The 19,629-nt window shown below is 39.2% G+C and overlaps 1 protein-coding gene across 1 annotated transcript in view; it reads left to right on the forward strand.

Annotated features, from left to right (window-relative positions):
* The window catches only part of LOC134531985 (adenylyl cyclase 78C), a 504,301-nt gene that overhangs the window by 458,491 nt on the left and 26,181 nt on the right, over positions 1 to 19,629 (forward strand). The window contains exons 21-24 of the mRNA XM_063368091.1: positions 7,496 to 7,622; positions 11,268 to 11,374; positions 15,625 to 15,736; positions 19,242 to 19,387. Of these exons, the coding sequence (XP_063224161.1) occupies positions 7,496 to 7,622; positions 11,268 to 11,374; positions 15,625 to 15,736; positions 19,242 to 19,387 (492 nt within the window). The remainder of the gene's footprint in view (positions 1 to 7,495; positions 7,623 to 11,267; positions 11,375 to 15,624; positions 15,737 to 19,241; positions 19,388 to 19,629) is intronic.

A 19,629-nucleotide genomic window follows, 5' to 3' on the forward strand; every position in this document is an offset into this window, starting at 1 on the left:
AGATAAATTATAAACACTAAACCAAACTCCTTGCAAATAAGTAGGTAATGTAAAAAGAAATAACAATGTTGACAAATAGAAAATATTAGTAGGCCCTACCAACCTGTGAATAAATTTCGAAGAAATTTATAAGTTTAAGCATTTATGTACCTACATAATATTAAACTTGAAACTATCCACACAATAAAAACCTAAGAATGTTAGTGAAACTATTTTTTTTTATTTGTCATAATACCTAAAATACGTATGTTTCCAAAATGAAACAAAGTATAAATAATGACCAATTTGACAAAAAAAAATTGTACAACTCGAATGACATTGAAAACATACACGTGAAATTTAAAAGAATTATGAGTGCCCTAGGTATGGAGAAAAAATATATATAGAAGAAATTAAATTAAAAAAATGGGTGCGTGTACTTAGGTACGCGCATGAGAAGTTATACTTCTTTGGCATCATTAAAAAATAGCTTTTAATTGCATGCAAAAATATTGCGTGGAGTCCCTCCACGTGGAAGAAGTGAAACTAAAAAACTAAAGAAATAAATTTGTAAAAGATTCATAGATTGATTTTCAGAGAGAGAGAGAGAGAGAGAGAGAGACCTATTGAATGTCTATAAAACTAACTTTTTTATGAGAGCAGATTTTCATGAAATAAATCATGAAATCATTCAACGATAAATGCTGTTTATTTAATTAAGCGGACGGGTTCGCCTCAAGGAGAAAATTGACGCGGCGAGACCTCGTGGACATAGATAAATGACACACACTCACTATTTATGTGTCTATGAAACATGATTTTTTTCTGCAATTTAAATTGTAATATACAAAAACGGTATTGAAAATTGAAACAAATATGGCAACACTACAAACTGTCAAGATCTTTTTTTTTTCTTACTCTCTACTTAGTTCCTTACAATAGCAAAACGTAACGTAATGGCTTGAAAGCTATTGCTCGGCAGACATAGAGGAATGACACTAACAGTTTGTATATCTATGACACACATTACATAAAATTAAGATATATATTTTTTATCCGGTTTAAAATTTATTTTTTTTTAGACAAAAGATAGCCTATGTCCATCCCCAGGATATAATCTATCTCCTTGCCAAATTTCATTATGATCCGTTCAGCCGTTCAGCCGGGAAAAGGTAACAGACAGACAGAGTTACTTTCGCATTTATAATATTAGTAAGGATTGAACTCCCACAACTTTCATAAGTTCAATTTCAAACTACAAAGCATCAAAACAATAAACAAAAACATTTGGTTTGGCACATTTACTGCGCTCTGGTGACAACTTTAGAAATCAATACATTCGGACATCGGACATCGCAATTGTGGACAGGACAGTTTTTGGTGAGACCATGTGACGTCACTCACATTCGGATAAGGACACGGACCACGCACAGGTTCGGACTATTGTAGACGGGCTCTTAATCACAATAAAACCTATTGACTTAAACAACGCACGCACTGAATTTCATTAACTAAACGTGGTGCGAGTTCGGTTTTTCGCCGCTAGATGTCAGACACCAATATCAACAAGGAGTTTTAGTTTTCAAAATGCGCGGTTATGTTATCAAGGTTTAAGGATTAATTTGGAATAAATTTGGAAACTTTACTCAATTTATCAGTGGATGCTTTACATGTATACAACCCCATTGGTGACTCACTATAAAATCTGTACCAATTTTAACCTGAATATGAAGGAATTAGAAAGTTAAAATTTGGAATTCATTTTTAAATGTTAATTTTAATTTTCATTCTGATTAAATAATTTTGAATGGGCCTTCTACGGACCCAAAATATCAAAAATAAAGTTGTCAGTACAATCTAATATTGTAAAGGGACAATTTTGGAAACACTGGTTAATTAGCATTAGCGAAGCGCGATACATTGCTTTCTAGTTATTTATACTCCACGTCTCTAGATGCCACTACTGTAAACCACTTACAGGTGTAGGTACACCCCACACCGCCAGGTTCACTGGTATCACTTGCCTCGCGTATTTCTTAGGTACCAGTTACACATATTTGTACCTATTACAGTATTTGGTTAAATACCTAATGCGTGCCTTACAATTAAGTTACACTACACATTGCACCTTAGTGACTTCTGGAAATCAGTCTCCACGTCTATAAGGTCAGCGCTTAATCCGTGCGCATACCATGAAACTTTCATAATACTTCGGAAATTTATAACGAATCTTTGCAAATTAAATAACGTTTCAATTTTTTATGTGTAACATCTTAGCTCTCGGGCTGTGTTCCAAATAATCCGCACTCGCACTTGCACTCGTGCTCATACTCACACCCACAATTCCTTGCGTGCAAAGTGCATGCTCCATGCGTGCTCGCCATTTGGAACACAACCGTACTCCAAAGTAAACACACCCATGTGGTAGGCGGCGACGTGTGTTTATGTGTAGGTTTTGATTTGTGACAATGGAACACGCAGTAGGAGCAATTGCGGCCCTAATGGTAGTAAACCAACAACATCGCATTGTCCAGACAATAAACAGGAGACGGGTAACATAACCTTAATTATAACACGATCCTTGCAGCAATGATTGGTACTGGAGGTACACATGAAGACATCGCGTGTTTTTTAATTACGAACAGGTACTTACAATGAAACGTGCATTGTTCATTTGCCATTGTTTTAGATCAATAGTCCAGACGTAAACGTAAACAAACAATGGTTACGAGAGTACGCAACGAGCATGCATTCAAACGCACTCGATATGCGCACTCGTTCTCGTGCTCGCACTCGACTATATGGAACAACACTCTCGTGACGTCACTTCCGATAGCGAGTACGTGAGCACGCATGTTTACCTATTTGGAACACAGCCTCGGTATACGACGTTTGGTGGGAGTAATTTCATGAATGGAATGGAAGTCGAATGAACGTAAATTTTAACCACGGTGCTGAAGTCTTCAATATGACAGACCCACGCGTAATAACATAAACCCGTATATAGTAACTTTCGTAAACATTAAGGGACTCAGCAAAGTGCTTAATGAGACTTTTTTTTTATATTGAAACTACCATGGAATATATTTGGTAAACTAAAATAGTCACAGTAAAAAGTAATTACAAGTTTTAAAAAACGTAAGGAAACTGGCATTACAATTATTATGATACGTGTATTCTACTTGCTAAGATCCAACAGTCTCGGTAGCACAGATTCTAAGTCCACAACGCACCGGGCTACTGCGCGGGGGATTTGGGTTCGGATCCCGGGTAAGATGTGGATGTAATGTGTGTGGTCCTAACGGCCATCAAGACATCATATTGGTCGGTTTAATAAGTATATTACTTGGAATTATGGGTGGGGGGGGGGGGGGGGGGGTCAACCATCATAGGGGAAGAATTATTTAAACACCGGCTTCGAGCTGAGGACTCCAGGCTGCATCATGTAAATGCGTTCTTTATCAAAATGTTACTAAAATTTTAATTAAATAATAAACTTAAAATTTAAAGATAATTTTAGAGTTTTGGACAATAATTACATATTTTCAATATGGCGGACATGATAAAATTTTAAAAAGTAGCATCCAAGATGGTGGAAAGTTATAAAAATAAAAATGGTATAAACTTCTAGAAAACAAAGTGACATTAACTTCTAGAAGAAGAAAAAGTAGCCAAGACATTATAATCCAAGATTGCGGAAAGTTCTACAAAACAAAATGGCGGCTGTGATGTAATAATTCAAAATGGCGGAATCTCAGACGGCAACAAGGATTAAGATCGAGGATCAAGTTCGAGGTCATCCAAGATGGCTGCCATGACATCACAATCCAAGATGTTGGCCGTCTCCACAAGGTTCCACCTGGTGAATCCTGACACCGGATCGACTATTTTATAGTACTGAATGAATATACAATATGTTAGTCTGTCCATCACTTGTCGTAAATAAATGTCAGTGTTTAGCTTAAGTATGGTTATTAAGTTTAGTCGGTACTAAATGCTTGTTCTTACACGCAGAGATGGTTATTAAATTTTTTCATAATTATTATTTAATGGATATTCCTTTAAATTTATCGTGATAAGCATTCTCGTATCTTATGTTTCGTCTCAATTTTTTTCCTCTCCAGACATTTACTGAGTGTGAAATGTAACACAAGCAATCATTATAATATTCATTTGCGCACCTTTTTACCCCTATTAGACACCACTTAATAAATATGAAGTTGAGATAGAATGTGACTAAATACAGGGTGTCCATAAAATAATGTCCCAGTTTCAATTGTATACTATAACAGTTTAATAATTTAGACTATTCAGACAAATCATACATCAAATTGAAGGTAAACCAACCTATTTTTTTCTTGCAGATGTTCAATAAGCGCACCTTCAGTTGTACGGCACACATCCAACCTAGAGTCTAGCTCTTCCCACACATTGGTTAACACGTCCGGAGTAAATGAAGCAATAGCCTCTTCAGTTCTTCTTGGTCTCAACTCTGGCAAATCATTAGGTAGCGGCGGAACGTAGACACGATCTTTTATAAAGCCCCAAAGGAAAAAAAAAAATTCGCTAGCGGTATGTCAGGTGAACTTAGAGGCCAGCGTAAAAAAGCTATGTTGTTTCGACCATTACGGCCAATCCAACGGTCAGGGACTTGGACGTTCAACCACTCTGGTACAAAGGGGGAGTGACTCCATCATGTTGCCAAATAAAGTGGACTGGTTCACCCTCTAATAATTGGGGAAAGAGTCATTCTTCCAACACAGGTGGCGCTGCGAGCGAGAAAACAACAAAGCAATACTCGCGCACGCGCTTATCTAAAACTGTTTGAGTTACTATTTAATTGTTACCTTGAACTAGAGACCGGAAAAATTCGCGGGTTCATTTCGTGATATGCTAAAATTCAAATAATTATACCGTTGTGCTGTTTCTGCTATTGGTTCACTGTTAATATGTAGGACTCTTGGCCAATTAGAGACAATCAATCAAAGAGGTATCCAACTATCCAACCACAAGTTACCCACTTGAGACGCCTCGTGATTCAGTACCCAATGAACGGGCGCTGTTTTCCCAAGTAGGCAGAGGATCGTGGAATCTATTCTGGAGGTCATTGAACTCGCGAATTTTTCCAGTCTCTACCTTGAACCAACACTCTTACAGCTCTTAAATTTGATGCTATTAAAATTTATAAGGGAGGCATTATTTTATGGACACGCTGCATGTATTGAATGAGAGCTGAGCTGAATTTGCAGGAATAGACCGTAAACCAAACAAAAGACGCCAAAAAAAGAAGTGATATGACCAGCACTGCGTGTGAGACTGAGCCTGAAATGTGGACAGTGTGTTGATGACCGTGCGTGTGGTGCGTCGCTCGTGGAGTGTGCGAGTGTAGCTTCTGTTTGTTGCGCTGCACGGTAGACGGCCCACACGGAGTGGGAGTCCTCTCAGGTGAGTGCAGCTTGCACTGAAGTAACAGTGCTGCGGCCACAAAAAAAAAATACAAATTTATATATTTGTTTATTTCGTCATAATTCACACCAACAAATAATTTTTTAGTGAAGACTAAAAAAAATATTTTTAGACCCCCACAATATCATTAATTAGAAAATACAATTTTTTTCTGTCCGTTAAAAGCAGAATACGTGGCACATTGATGAAATATGTGTTTTTTTTAAAATCCAAAAAACTGTATTTAGTTTCAGTAAAAGTAGTGTAATCACACCGATTCTGGGACAGTGTATTTCTAATGGGTCTACATCCTGAGGCTTGCAATTTATAAGCATTTGGAAATGTGCGGCAGTGTCAGCTGTGCGATGCTTGTGATTGGTGGCTTGTTGGCTGTATGCTCGTAGGTCCCGGTATCTATATAATTACACTACTAGTGCAGCTGCTGTCTTCAAGATATTGCATAGCTGCATATTTTCACATGTCATTGCATAATTTAAGCGTATTGTATATAGTTTCGTAATCCTTTATCCGAATTTAAATCTAAAATGTTCCTGAAAAAAAATTTCTTTAAGACGATTTTTACAGAGCGTTTAGCAATGCTGACTTTGATATTTTCAATTCTATTTGATTCAACATCACAGTGTAACTAGAGTTTTATCAAGCAGATAATTCGATAGCGAGTGTCTACGCGAATTTTTATACGACCAGGAACACAAAATACTCCAAATGTAAAACTAATTACAATAAAAAGGCACTTATGAATTTCTGACAACCTCAAATGAAAGACAACACTGATGTGAAATGACCACACGTGTAAAAATTATAACCTTGAACACTAAACAGTAAAATGCTTTGATTGACCATTCACTCAGTATAACAATAACTGAGATAATCGACAATTTCTGATAATATTTAAGCCACAAACCCGAGGATTTTTGATAAATTTTTGTTTGGACGGTAATTTTTCCCCATTTTTTTTATCAGGTGGGCAATACTTTCAAATATTGAGCTACATTTCATCCCGAAGCACGGTTTTTCTTATCAAGTATGGCCACATGTTAACCAATGAACAATCTTGTACTAAACAGTCAATGATAATCAGATTAAATAATTGTTAGGTGGTTTACCCGGAAAATCACTAAAAAATAATAATCCACGGGCTCAAAATTTTTAACTATTTTTTTTTCCAACTCTAGGACTTTTTAACTCGCACGGGCACTTCTTAGTATAATTGATTAATCACGTGGTGTAATACAGTGGCGGTAGCGGTCATCTGGTATACTACGGCATTTGGAAGGAGTAATTTCGTGAATTGAGCGGAAGTAGCATGGAACGGAAAATCCGTGGCGGATCTGTGGCGGATGGTGCGAACTAAGTTCACAAAGTCAAAGGGAACATTAATAGTATTCACTGTTTAATGCGTTTAAACAAGAAGGGCAGTATATTAGAAAATCTCCTGGTCGAAAATCAGGTCCAAACCTGGGATTTAGTATTTTTTTTTTTTTTCGATTTTTATTTATTTTTTTAATTTTTTTTAATTTTTTTTTTTTTTTTTGCTTTTATCGAAGCCATTTCGTTATATAGTTTATAATTTCGGTCCTGCTAATCAAATAGTTCAATAATCGACGTAGCTGCTCCCAGCAGTGATTCGTGTCTATAAATGTAGTTGAAAGCACAGTTTGCGTACATTTATCACGCTCTGCATTATTATAAAGAAATCTACGTTGAAGTTCGTGTTCTAGTTTTGTGTTATAAAGACTATTTGCAACATGAGAATAGGTACGTGAATTTTCACTTTACCGAGGCTTAGATATTTCACATCACTGGCAAGTACTGAAGGACTCTTATTTTTTTTTAACTTATAACTATTAAAACTCATATGAAAACATAGTTATGGTAATTTTTTTTTTGTTTCTTCTGAAATTCGGACGCCTTTTTTTTTTTTTTTTTTTTTTTTTTTTTAAACTGTGAGTATTCCACGCCCACCGAAACGCGCCCTGACACCCCAGGCCGGGCCTTCCACTGGTACAGTCCCCCGGCAGAGCTGAGTGCCACGCGGCTGTTCTTGCAGGAGCTGTACTCCCAGTCGCGGGACAAGGTGGGGGTCATGTTCGCCAGCATCCCCAACTTCACGGAGTTCTACTCGGAGGACATCAACAAGGGCATGGAGTGCATTCGGCTGCTCAACGAAATCATAGGTATGGACTGTATATATATATATATATATATATATATATATATATATATATATATATATATATTAATGTGAAGTGTACTGATTGTCACTTCAGTACTTCGAACGCCACGCGCGCGCTCGTTCCTGGCTTCCCCTTTCCCCTTTTTCTTACCTGACGTCCCCCCCCCCCCTCCACGGGTTCGCTTAGCGATGGTGGCGCCGCCACGTAGTTTGTGCCGTGCTCAGCTCTGGGTGCTCTCGCGGGGTCGTTAGCCAGCTAGCTACCTTCCCTTATCTATGGCTTTGAATATATATACTGTATAGAAGTCGCGAGTGGATAGGATTTACTCTACGTTTTTCAGAAGCGTATGAGGAGCAGCTTGGGAACTTCACCGCTGCAGTGCGCTGCCGTAACGCCCTGTATCGTCTTAGTTGTTATTTACACGTTAGAGCGCAGCGCTGTCGCCCGCTGTCATTCCCCGCCCCCCTTATCCATCATTCACTGCAGCTCAACGTCGTTCAACGGGAGGGGGAAGGGGTGTCTGAAGAGTTGGACACTTGTCCGCTAGGGACCACCATAAGTCGATGCCCTAGAGATGGTGGCGATTGCGGCGGTGAATTAACCAACTACCTCAAAACCGTATTAGAATTTTTAACCTGGGCTGGCGACTTCTATACAGTATATATATTCAAAGCCAGTAGTGCACTTGACTTGATTGTGCTGTCCGCGCGGTGGCCGCGGGTTATAAGTTGAAGATAAATGGTGCCTTCTCATGTAAACCTTTTCATTAGTATGGATTATTTGGCTGCCACCATCTAAATTTAGCCTGCATTTTTGTCCTTGCCTTGAGAAGCACCGTGCACTCCGGATCGTCCCTATTAGATTGGGCCTTGGGGCCCCGTCAGGGCGTGCTGACCATGCTTCTAATTTTTTCTGATCTCGTCCGGCCTTCCGCCATGTTCCCCGCCTGCCACTGAGAATCCGCTCGCGGTCGCGGACGGCTTTGTCAGACCTGAGTCGTTTGTTATTTTAATTTAGTCTCGGATCTCTGTGGGCTGAGTGGCGTTGTTTGACCGTGCGGCCGCGGTCCGAGGGCGTAGCACGACCCGCGCGTGGATTGTTTCTTTGGGTTGTTTTTATTGTGTGTCTTTGGGGTATTACATCCGCCTATTGTAGAGCTGATTTTGGGCGATTTTCGTATTATATGAGGGCGTTGATTTTGCTTGTCCCCGTTATTAATTGATAACAGAGAGATAAACTTATATTTAAATTTGATTGTACCCTATGTCAATTGATTGCAAAGATTATTGTAAACTCATATGTACGCTAGCGAAGACAGGGAACATTGTGTGGGTTCCCCGACTGTTACTCGTGCTGTGTGGTTGCATCAGCCCTAATGACAGTAAAAATATAAAGTAATTTTCGCTATTTATATTTTGCTGATTCTGGTGGTTACTGCCTTTGGGGCACCTGCCCGCACACACCCGTCCTCTTGCATCCTCCCCTACCAAGAGGGGACCCATTCGTCCGCAGGTTGTGTTGTGGGGCGGCTCCCAATTAGCACGCCGCCGCCGCTACAAATGAAACACAAATATTTTTGTACATTTTTATGAAAACAACTGCATATCACTAAAATATAGTGTTCGCAGTAATACCGAGTTCGAATATTTACCCGGGCATTAAATTATGTTTTGTGTTGTCCCAGTACCGTCAATATCTTTCCAGTGTTAACTCCGCACATAATAAGAATGTTACAACAAATAGTCAAGTTGTTGAATATTCGATTATATTTACCGTATTTAAAAAAAACACGTATTAAAAACACATTTTAGTAAAAATTTATGAACAACTGTTTTAAAATCACATTTAAAATGTAGGCTATTGAAACGTAAAATTAAATATAGAGTTTGCAGTAATACTGGGTTCGGATTATTAACCCGGCATTTGTGCTTTGTGTTGTCCCAGTACTTCCAGTAGTTGAATAGCTTACCAGTATTAACTGCGCACATTAATAAGCATAAAAAATTAATAATTACAATTATTGAATATTCGGTTATCTTTTCCATGGTTTAAAAAAAATTATGTGTTTGAATAATATATCAATAAAAAAAATTTTGCGCCAAATTTCGTAATACTCAGTATCATCACGAAACACGTATTTCATATATGCAAAAGCACAAAGTTACAATATTTTTCTTGTATCTAGTATTAGAAATTATTTCTTGGCAACTGTTTTTGAACGAAATAGTTTATTAAATTACAGAAAATGTTTTCTGTGTGCTTGCATCATAAAAACAATTTCAAAGGACGGTATTTTATGGTAGTGACTGTGTTTAACGACAAAAATATAATTTATAATGGTTAACCAACATTAGGTGTGATAAAGCACTACTTCCGCAATGTTTTTGTTTCAATGTGGCGATGGTGAGGTGGAACGTAACTTCAACCACGTCACATCATGACATCTAACAATCCCTTCATAGGCGTGCGCACGGTAGGTGCCACAGGTGCCTTGGCACCACCATTAGGGTTAACGTTATTTTATTTTTTACAAGCAGAAATAATACATACTTACAAAAAACCGTACTATTTCCAAAAAAAAATATGTTTTCCAATCGTGTCCAGTGACAGATATGTGCTCATAACACTATCAGTATATCAATTATCAATCGAACCAACTATACACACGGAAATAAGCCAGGTGCAATTACTTGTGTTGTACACGCGGGCCACGGCTACGAAACTTCTGAAATGTAAATACTTCTCCTAGTTCTCCTCGAATTACATAGAATGCGCGCTCGGTGTACACTGTTCACTCCACTCGGCAGGCGCACGGAATAATAGCCGCCGTCCGCCAGGTAGCACTACTGTGTAGTGTTTACTCTTACTGTTTACTCGTCAGTTTATTGTTCTAATGAGTACACGAGTACAGCCTGTGTTTTTTACGTGGATCATTCATTAATTAATTATCATTTTATTTTCACTAGTTGACAGTTGTTATGGTTCGTTAATTGCTGTATATATCTGTCTGTATGATGTATAAATGGGTGATTAAAATTAAAAAGCCGGATCCCGAAAAGGATTACTCGATGACTTACATGCAGTCGCCGACAAAATATTTTTGTTGTATTCCAAAAGTTAAAACTTTTGCCCACTCTTATTTGTGTATTTTTATTATTTTAATATTTTACATATTTGAGGTATGTTACTAAAACTCCCTTGATTTGTTGATTTTAAAATTTAACACTTGAAAATGTTTTTTTTTTTTTTGCATTTATTTTGCGTCTTCAGAAAACATATAAGTACGGTTTTTAAAAGCCACCAGCATGAATTCCGTGCAAACAACTTGTGCAATATACTTCATGGCTCAACAAAGCTTAAAAAGTTTAAATAGTTTAGTAGCTTTCCTGGCGATTAAAACGTTCAAAATTTGTCATAAAAAAATGTTAAAATTTTTACATCTGTGGATTTAATGATTTTGTTCGGAAACACTTTAAATAGCACCATTTTGCGCTTTCAAATCCAAATTTTTTCGGGGGAGAACCCCCGGACCCCCCCGCTTTAGGCTCGGGTATGTGAATGATAGGGCTGTTGTGTAATCTGGCACCACCACTACTGAAGTCCTGCGCACGCCTATGCCCTAACTCTCATGCTATATGATTGCAGCGGATTTTGACGAGCTACTGGACGAAGATAGGTTCAAAAGCATAGAGAAAGTGAAGACTGTCGGTGCGACGTACATGGCGGCCTCCGGCCTCAACCCAGCGGAAAATGTGAGTGAAATTATTTTTAATGTTGTCCAACAATTCTAAAAATGAAACTATCTGTGTGCTAGAACCAATATCCACCGACTTCGCCCGGGTAGATAGTGCAGTACGGACATATTAGCGTGGATTTCTTTTCATCCTACCTGCTTACGTGATGACACATACGGTGTGCGGGAGTGGTTCTGCCTCCATATTTCGTTTTGCAGACTGTACTAGCAGACCCCGTCAGATGTTGACCCGGCAGTGTTTATTTATTTACCTCTAGACATCTGAACCGGATGGTTTGTATGTAATCTAGCATCTATAGGTAAGACGTTTGAAAATGGTATTCACTTTTAAACTCACTCAGCAAATACTTATCACAGTCGCAATCACTATTTGTTTTTATTGAGAATTAAGGACAGTAAAAGTCACAATATAGAATATACCCATTTTCATGGTGATCGGTTGAACGGTTTAGAAGTTGATGCGCTACAGCGCCATCTAGTGGCGAGTTGCAAAAATTAATGGATAGCATAAAAACGTTTTCCATGAAAAAAAAACACTTCGATGTGTCAACTTTAATCCAACATCCTAAACATAAGAGGGAAAATGGCTGAAACGCGTGTAATCAGTATAATTTTTAAGCAAAAATAACACCCGGTACAGATTCTTAAGAGCACTCAAGGTATATGCATTAATATATTATTTTCATTTCTCCGCCATATAATGTCAAAGTTACCACTCAGATATCTTAATTGCCCTATACACGCTTAGAGGCGATACCGCGCTGGAAGCACCAGCGAGCATCGCACTTATTGTTCCTCTTTACTAAAACAAATACACCTCTAGCTAGGCGGGCCCCTTAAAGAATAGAGATAATTTATTTAAAATGATAACGTACGGGGACAAGATACAGTATACGGAAGCATTAGGTACGTTATAATCACACTATAGTTTTTTTTTTTAGTGAAACTTCTTTGAGCGTGATGGGGGTAAAATTTAAAGGCCGAATTTTAATGCATCGTTTCGGTGAAACTTGTGAAACGTTTTTTTTCCTAGCCTAAATTAAATCTAAAGTATCAAGTATCACTATACAGTTAAATTGTGTAACATGTTCTGTACTTTTTTTTAACTTGCATCATGTAAATATTAATGTCTGCACATACATATTTGTATGTAAAGGGAACTACATGTAATAACGTGACATGTTCTATATCCCGGAGCCTTGACTCCATGTGGGATCAACGGAAAAAAATTACAAAATAAATAAATTAAATAAAAAAGTGTGCGGAGAGAGTTCAGGTTAGGTGAGGACCTAAGTGTGTCTCAGGCTTAAAGCCGATACACTCTACTCATCCGGGTGCACAGTGCGGGAAAAGGTCGCTTGCGTCTTCTGCTGCTGAGGTTCATTGGCCAGTCATGACAGCTATTGTCGCCATGGCTGACGCTCCATTGGTCGCCCTAGCTCAAAGCTAGCTAATGTGATCCAGGGAAAACCTTGGGCCAGGTCTTGCGAAGGTCAAATAACATGAGGCTCAGGTTAAACCCCGCCATGCTGCAGGGATAGGCGGGTCGCGGCGGTAGGGACCCGCCTGCGCCTGACGCCACCCCGACTTGCTGGCATCTAGTAAGGGAGTGTCTGGGCAGAGTGGCAACACTACGGGGATTGAGCTAATTGTTGTGCACCGCGCCACAGGCCATATTAGCAAGTAAATTGTGTTTTTTTTTTCTATTACGTATTATATTAATTACTTGTGTAAATCAGTATTGTTAAAAATTATAATATGAGTATTTTTTTTAGCTGTGCAACTAAATATATTTTTTTGCTGGCATAAGATTTCACGCTATTTTGACAGGGTTATTATTTGATTAACTAAATCACACACCGTGCTATAGTTATGAGCCCACGAGCTTTTACATATGTTAAGTCCAACTAAAAATATGCTAGTTTTAAGAAAGACTTTTAAACAAATACCGTGCGTAGAATATTAATAGTGTTTTTTTTTATCTGCTTCCGTATTATGCCTATAAACACGTTTTGAATTTGATATTTTAAACAATAATTGAGACAGAAAAGTAATTTTTAATGCACGGTAACTCGAAAATATTTTTAAATAAATATTTTAGAGTTTTTTTTTTTTTTTTTTTTTTAATCATTAATAAGTGCTCAGCGTACATGAACGTCGAACTGGTAAACCTTTACAAGAGGAATTTCCTCGAAAATACAAGCGTTAATAGTTGTAGGCAGCATCCGAGTAGAAAAAATATTATGACGGACTTGCGGATGATTGTGAATCGCTGGGCTTGTGGACGGACGGACGGACGGATGGCGGACGGACACGACGGATCACACCGAGTCCAGCTTTACACGCACAGTTTTTCTCCATGGTGTATTTCAACAGCGAGTAATATTTATCGTTAATTAATCATTATTTATTGATCAATAATTATTGATATCCTGAGCAGTTATATTTTAGTGAGATAAAAAAAAATTGTTAGTACACGTTTATTTAGAAAAATTGTCTTCTTTCTCTCTCGCTCTCTTGTTTTACCCCTTACGATATACTTAACCAGTCGAGGTTTGAAATGCCAAAGAAGATTGATACATTTCTATTACGTGAACTGAGTTACACGAGCTCTTTTCTTTTTTTTTTTTTTTTGACGTGACGTCTAATAAATCGATGAACGCCGGCTGCACGCACGAAAAAGTGCCCCGTTACGCACATTGTCCCGTTACGCTGTGTTCCGTTACGCTCATTGTACGCTTGCGCCGCATCTATCTCATCCACTCGATTGGAACAACCATCGATTTGACTTTTTCGAGGCACATTAAACTTTAAACACTCCCATTCGTTTCCTACTTTTCCTATCATCGTCCTATCCTTAACAGAATAACACAGATTGGAAGAAGTTAAATAGCAAACATGTATAAAAGTTATAGTTGAAATAATCTCTTCGTTAAAGTAATAAACATATTTGAATTAATGAGTGCAAATGAAAGTAAAATTTAACAATTAAATTGTAGATTTCATTTCACTCCTTCTTTGTATCCATACAAAATAGTTATATTTCAATAAAAATGATTCAATTTTATTCATAAAAGTATGCAATCATTTCATCAATGTTTTGTTATGACGTTGTCACGTTAAACTATCGTCCGTAAACCGACTTTACAGACAACCAATTTTTTTTTTTTTGTGAATGGAAAAGAAATGTTCAAGTAAAATGACAGATATTTTTACATTAGTGCGTGATCGTGTTCGCCGCAGTGCCTGAGCTTTTTCGGCAGTCCGTGTGGGGGCCAGTGTTGGGAGACACCCTGTGTGAGGTGGATGCCTTCTTTTCACAGACGAGAGAGCCAAAACCCGAAGTTCCCCGAAGTTCATGCTCGCTTTTTTTTCTCTCAGTATCTTTAATGTAGCTATCCTAACCAAATAAAACCGTTCACAATGTTTTAAAGTATTTATAATGTAGCTAACTTAACCTAATTGACCATTAGTATCCTTTTATCAACACATTTACTATGAACAAAAAAAAAACCAAGATGTACGATCGGAAGGGGCAGGAAATTTTCGCGAAAAAAAAAACTGAACGCCTACTAGACTGAAACAAGGTATACCCACACCAGCGGTTTCTTCCTTGTGATTGGCGGCCGTCTGCGAGAGAAGTCGTTCGTTGCCTTGTCTGACCGAGACCACTAAGGACGAGTTTGCTTTCCCGCACTGAATTAGTGTGATTGGTTTGTTGTAACAATCGACATGCACCTCGAAAGTAACTCTCCCGATCACGAAACACAGACGATGCTACAGTGTTTTAACTTCCAGCTACACTCGGGATCTTTTCGCGAAAATTTTCATGGCCCTAACCAGTGACGCAACAACAGGGGGGGGGAAGGGTATTTTGCCCACCCCCCTCCTCCCCCTCTGAAACCTTGAAGTGGGGGCAAACGGGGGCAAAGAAAGTGCTGTGTAATAAATTTTTAGATGATAAAACTGCTTAAATACCACCATTTTCCACCTTGAAATGAAAAATTTCCCGGGGGAGGACCCCCGGACCCCCCGCTTCAATAGGGGGGATCGATGATTATAAAAAGTTATGTTGCCCCCCCCCCCCCCTTCCCTTTGGAAATTTAGTTGTTGCGCCCCTGGCCCTAACGATCGGGCGTTTTGGCTGTCTCGTCTGTGAAAAGAATGTTTCCCGTGCGAGGGCCATTGTTGGGAGACGGCCTGTGTGAGGGCCATTGTTGGGAGACGGCCTGTGTGTGGTTGTCGAAGGGCGAGGACGAGTACGAGCACCTGTGCGCGCTGGTGGACTTCGCCCTGGCCATGAAGCAGCGCCTGGATGACGTCAACACGCACTCCTTCAACAACTTCCACCTGCGCGTGGGTGAGTCCCCGCTTCCCCCCTTCAGCGTTCCCCACGTATACACTTCACAATCACCATCATGTTACTTTCGGGGACGCACCACAACGCCGAAATACCACAACGCCGAACGTACAATAACGCTGAATACCATAACGCCGAAATGCCAAATTGACCACAACGCCGACAGCTATAAATCTGCTGTGTACCACAACTCAGAATTACCACAAAGCCGAAATACATTAACCCCGAAAAATGCCATTGCAGGACTGTCACAAGGTTAGCACACAAATTTCATTCTGTTGTTTTTCATTTTGCGCCTGTGCCCCCCCCCCCCCACCCCCCCCCCCGCAGCAAAACTTTTCGACGTTACTGTATTTCGGCGTTGTGGTACACAGCAGTTTTCTAGCTGTCGGCGTTGATGCGGTCAAGTTGGCATTCGGCGTTATGGTATTCGGCGTTATTGTACGTTCGGCATTGTGATATTTCGGCATTGTGGTAACGACCCCTACTTTCTATCACTAAGTTTTCCTCATAGTTTCAGTTTTATATATATATATAACATCTACAAAATATCCGAACGAATTCGATGTTGTGCCTACAAAGGGAGATATGATTTTTTTTTTAATGTTCTCCAAGCCTTGCTTTTTTCAACCCCTTGCAGTTATGATTGGTCGTATCAGAAACTTATTTAGACAAAAGTGTTTGGCATTACTCCTACGTGTTATAATATGTTCAAACGGATGTGATATTTCCCATTTTATGGGAGTTACAGTGATTGTTCTGGTTTTTTTTTTTTTTTTTAACCCTTTCTATTTGTACCCCTTTGGTCGGATATTACCCATTAAATAACTCTATTGAGATTTTCCACTACTAGATTTTATGTATCAGTTTGGAAGTGATGTGTGAAAAATTGCGACAACTATCGTAGCCACAAAATTGTGTATGAGAGTGTGTGTGAATATATATATATATATATATATATATATATATATATATATATATATATATAGACACACACACTTTTGAGTTGAAGATAGTTTTGGGGTCTATTGACCATGAAATGATAAACTATATAAAAAAAATTTCGAAAGTCGCGCCATGGTAACGGCTACAATAAATAGTATTTATTTGAAATCTACCTAAAACACCATAGATTGGGCGGTATTCAAGGGTTAGATGATTCTACCAGCCAATTTCTACATTTTTTTTCTTTCAGGCAGCGAATGCGACGGTTGCAGAAAGTATGTGTGTTATCCGTAGGGACTGGAAAAATTCGCGGTTTCAATGACCACTACGATAGACTCCACGATTCTCTATGTACTCGGGCAACTATCACCTGGTCATTGTCTAACGACTCGGGACACCTGTTTACTGCGATTCTTATGATTCGATACTTCTTTTGTTGAGTGTTTGCCATTGGCTCAGAGTCCGTCAGGTAAATTGCAGTCCAATCACTGACGCAACATTAAGCTAAACGAGTTTGGATTCCAGCCTGTCTCGAAAGGAATCCGCGAATTTTTCCGGTCTCTAGTTATCCGTATTCAGACATTTGTTATTTTATCAGTTTATTTATTACGCTTTGCATTATTTTGAAGTATTTTCTTGTCCGAGTTACGTATTATAAGTATATTTGCAACATAACATGAGAACACATGATTTTTTTTATTGTTACCGAGGTTTATAATAAATATCACTGAGGTGCAATGCTCGCTCACATTATTATTTATGTTCCCTACGTTCTCTCTCGTTCGCTGTATGGTATGTTAGCATCAGGCTGATAGGATCAGAGAGGAGGTGTATATCATTAACACTAAACACATGCGATACAAAACAAAACCATCTCTCGAAATCTTATGTCCTAATATCACAGTGGCATAAACAGTAAATTGGACAAAAAATACGGGTCCGACCGATATTTTCATTCAGTTTTCACTGGAAAGTAACTAAAAACACTGATTTTCTGGTATGAATGATAAAAAAGCAAAACATTTTATTGTTCCGTCGACGAATCACTTTTTCAGTGTCTGAAAACACTCGTAAAAAAACGCTTTTAGAGCAAGCCGTATCATATGATAGTAACAAGCTATCAGGAGCAGAGAGGAGATGTACTTTCCAAACACTGATTATGCGACTCCTAACTCCATGGATTATGCACCACAACGCCTTCACCCTACAACGCATAATCTCCTGATATGAATCTGAAATATAGCTGAAATATAACTGCAATATATCAGGTTTAGAGGCATTTTTAAACAAGTGTTTGTAATACAATTAATTGTCCATAATGTCACCACTCTTTATCTTGCTGTTTGTTTGTCTGATTATTTCTGCACTAAGCGAAAACTACAAAGTTTTATTTTTGACCCTTGAGATTTAATTTAAGATTCGAGCTATTCTTAGTGATTAAAATTCAGGTTTCGGGTTTGAGGAGAACGGGGTTTGAAACATTTGTACTAAAAGAAAAAAAACATAGCTTGAGAGACGTTCTGGGCAAAGCACATTTCATAACACCAGTTTGCGTTTTGGCTGGCGTTTTCGACGGCCATACGTGTGAAGATAAAGTATTCCGAAAACTTTTAAATATGCAGAAGTTCTACGCGGGAAAGCCCGCAATGTATTCATACCACAAGAACATTATTTTGAAGTAATGTCAAAAGTTATTGAATTCGATCCCTAGATGTAGGAATATCCCTAGGTAGCTTGTGACCAGCGCTCTTGGTTAAGTTGAAGGTGAAGATGTTCCAGCTAGGGGTCGTTACCACAACGCCGAACGTACAATAACGCCGAATACCAAATTGACCGCAACGCCGACAGCTATAAAACTGCTGTGTACCACAACGCCGAAATAGAGTAACGCCGAAAAATGTTGCTGGGGGAGGGGGGGGCCACAGGAGCAAAATTAAAAACAACTGAATGAATTTGTGTACCTAACCTAACATAACCTAAACTTACCTTACCTAACCTAACCTAACCTGACCGTACCTAACCTAACCTTTGTGGCAGTCCTGCAATGACATTTTTCGGCGTTAAATGTATTTCGGCGTTAAATGTATTTCGGCGTTGTGGTAATTCGGCGATGTGGTACACAGCAGTTTTCTAGCTGTCGGGGTTGTGGTCAATTTGGCATTCGGCGTTATGGTTTTCGGCGTTATTGTACGTTCGGCGTAGTCAGAGGCGCAACATCAGGGGGGGCAAGGGTATTTTGCCCCCCCCCCCTCCTTCTGAAACCTTGAAGTGGGGGCAAACGGGGGCAAATAAAGTGCTGTGTAATCAATTTTTAGATAGTAAAACTGCTTAAATAGCACCATTTTCCACCTTGAAATACAAATTTTCCCGGGGGAGGACCCCCCCGAACCCCCCGCTTCAATAGGGCGGATCGATGATTCTTTATAAAAAGGTATTTTGCCGCCCCCCCTTTTGGAAATTTAGTTGTTGCGCCCCTGGGCGTAGTGGTATTCGTGCGTTGCGGTGCGTCCCCTTCAGGCCGGCGTGGCCAGGGTGTGCAGGGTGTGTGTCATCGCTGCAGGCATCAGCTGCGGCCCGCTGGTCGGCGGAGTGATCGGCGCGCGCAAGCCAGTCTTCGACATCTGGGGCAACACCGTGAACGAGGCCTCGCGCATGGACTCCACGGGCACCATGGGCCAGATACAGGTGCCCAAGGACACCGCGGCGGTGCGTTCCACTCCCATGGCCCCCCACATCATTCTGTGGGCCCCGTTGCTAGAAGTCGTGTTGAACCCCCCTTTTTTTTCTAACAGAGATAAAAAAAATGTGTTTTCCTTTATGTACATTGTTTTAGTTATATATTTTTTTAACCTTTTCACAATTATTTTTAAAACACATTAAAAATAGTTTTAAGTTAGTGTTTCGATTGTCAACGTAAATTAATTTTGAATAATGGCAAATAAATGAGT

This window comes from Bacillus rossius, chromosome 5 (genome assembly GCF_032445375.1).
Source record: "Bacillus rossius redtenbacheri isolate Brsri chromosome 5, Brsri_v3, whole genome shotgun sequence".
NCBI classification, from domain to species: Eukaryota; Metazoa; Arthropoda; class Insecta; order Phasmatodea; family Bacillidae; genus Bacillus; species Bacillus rossius.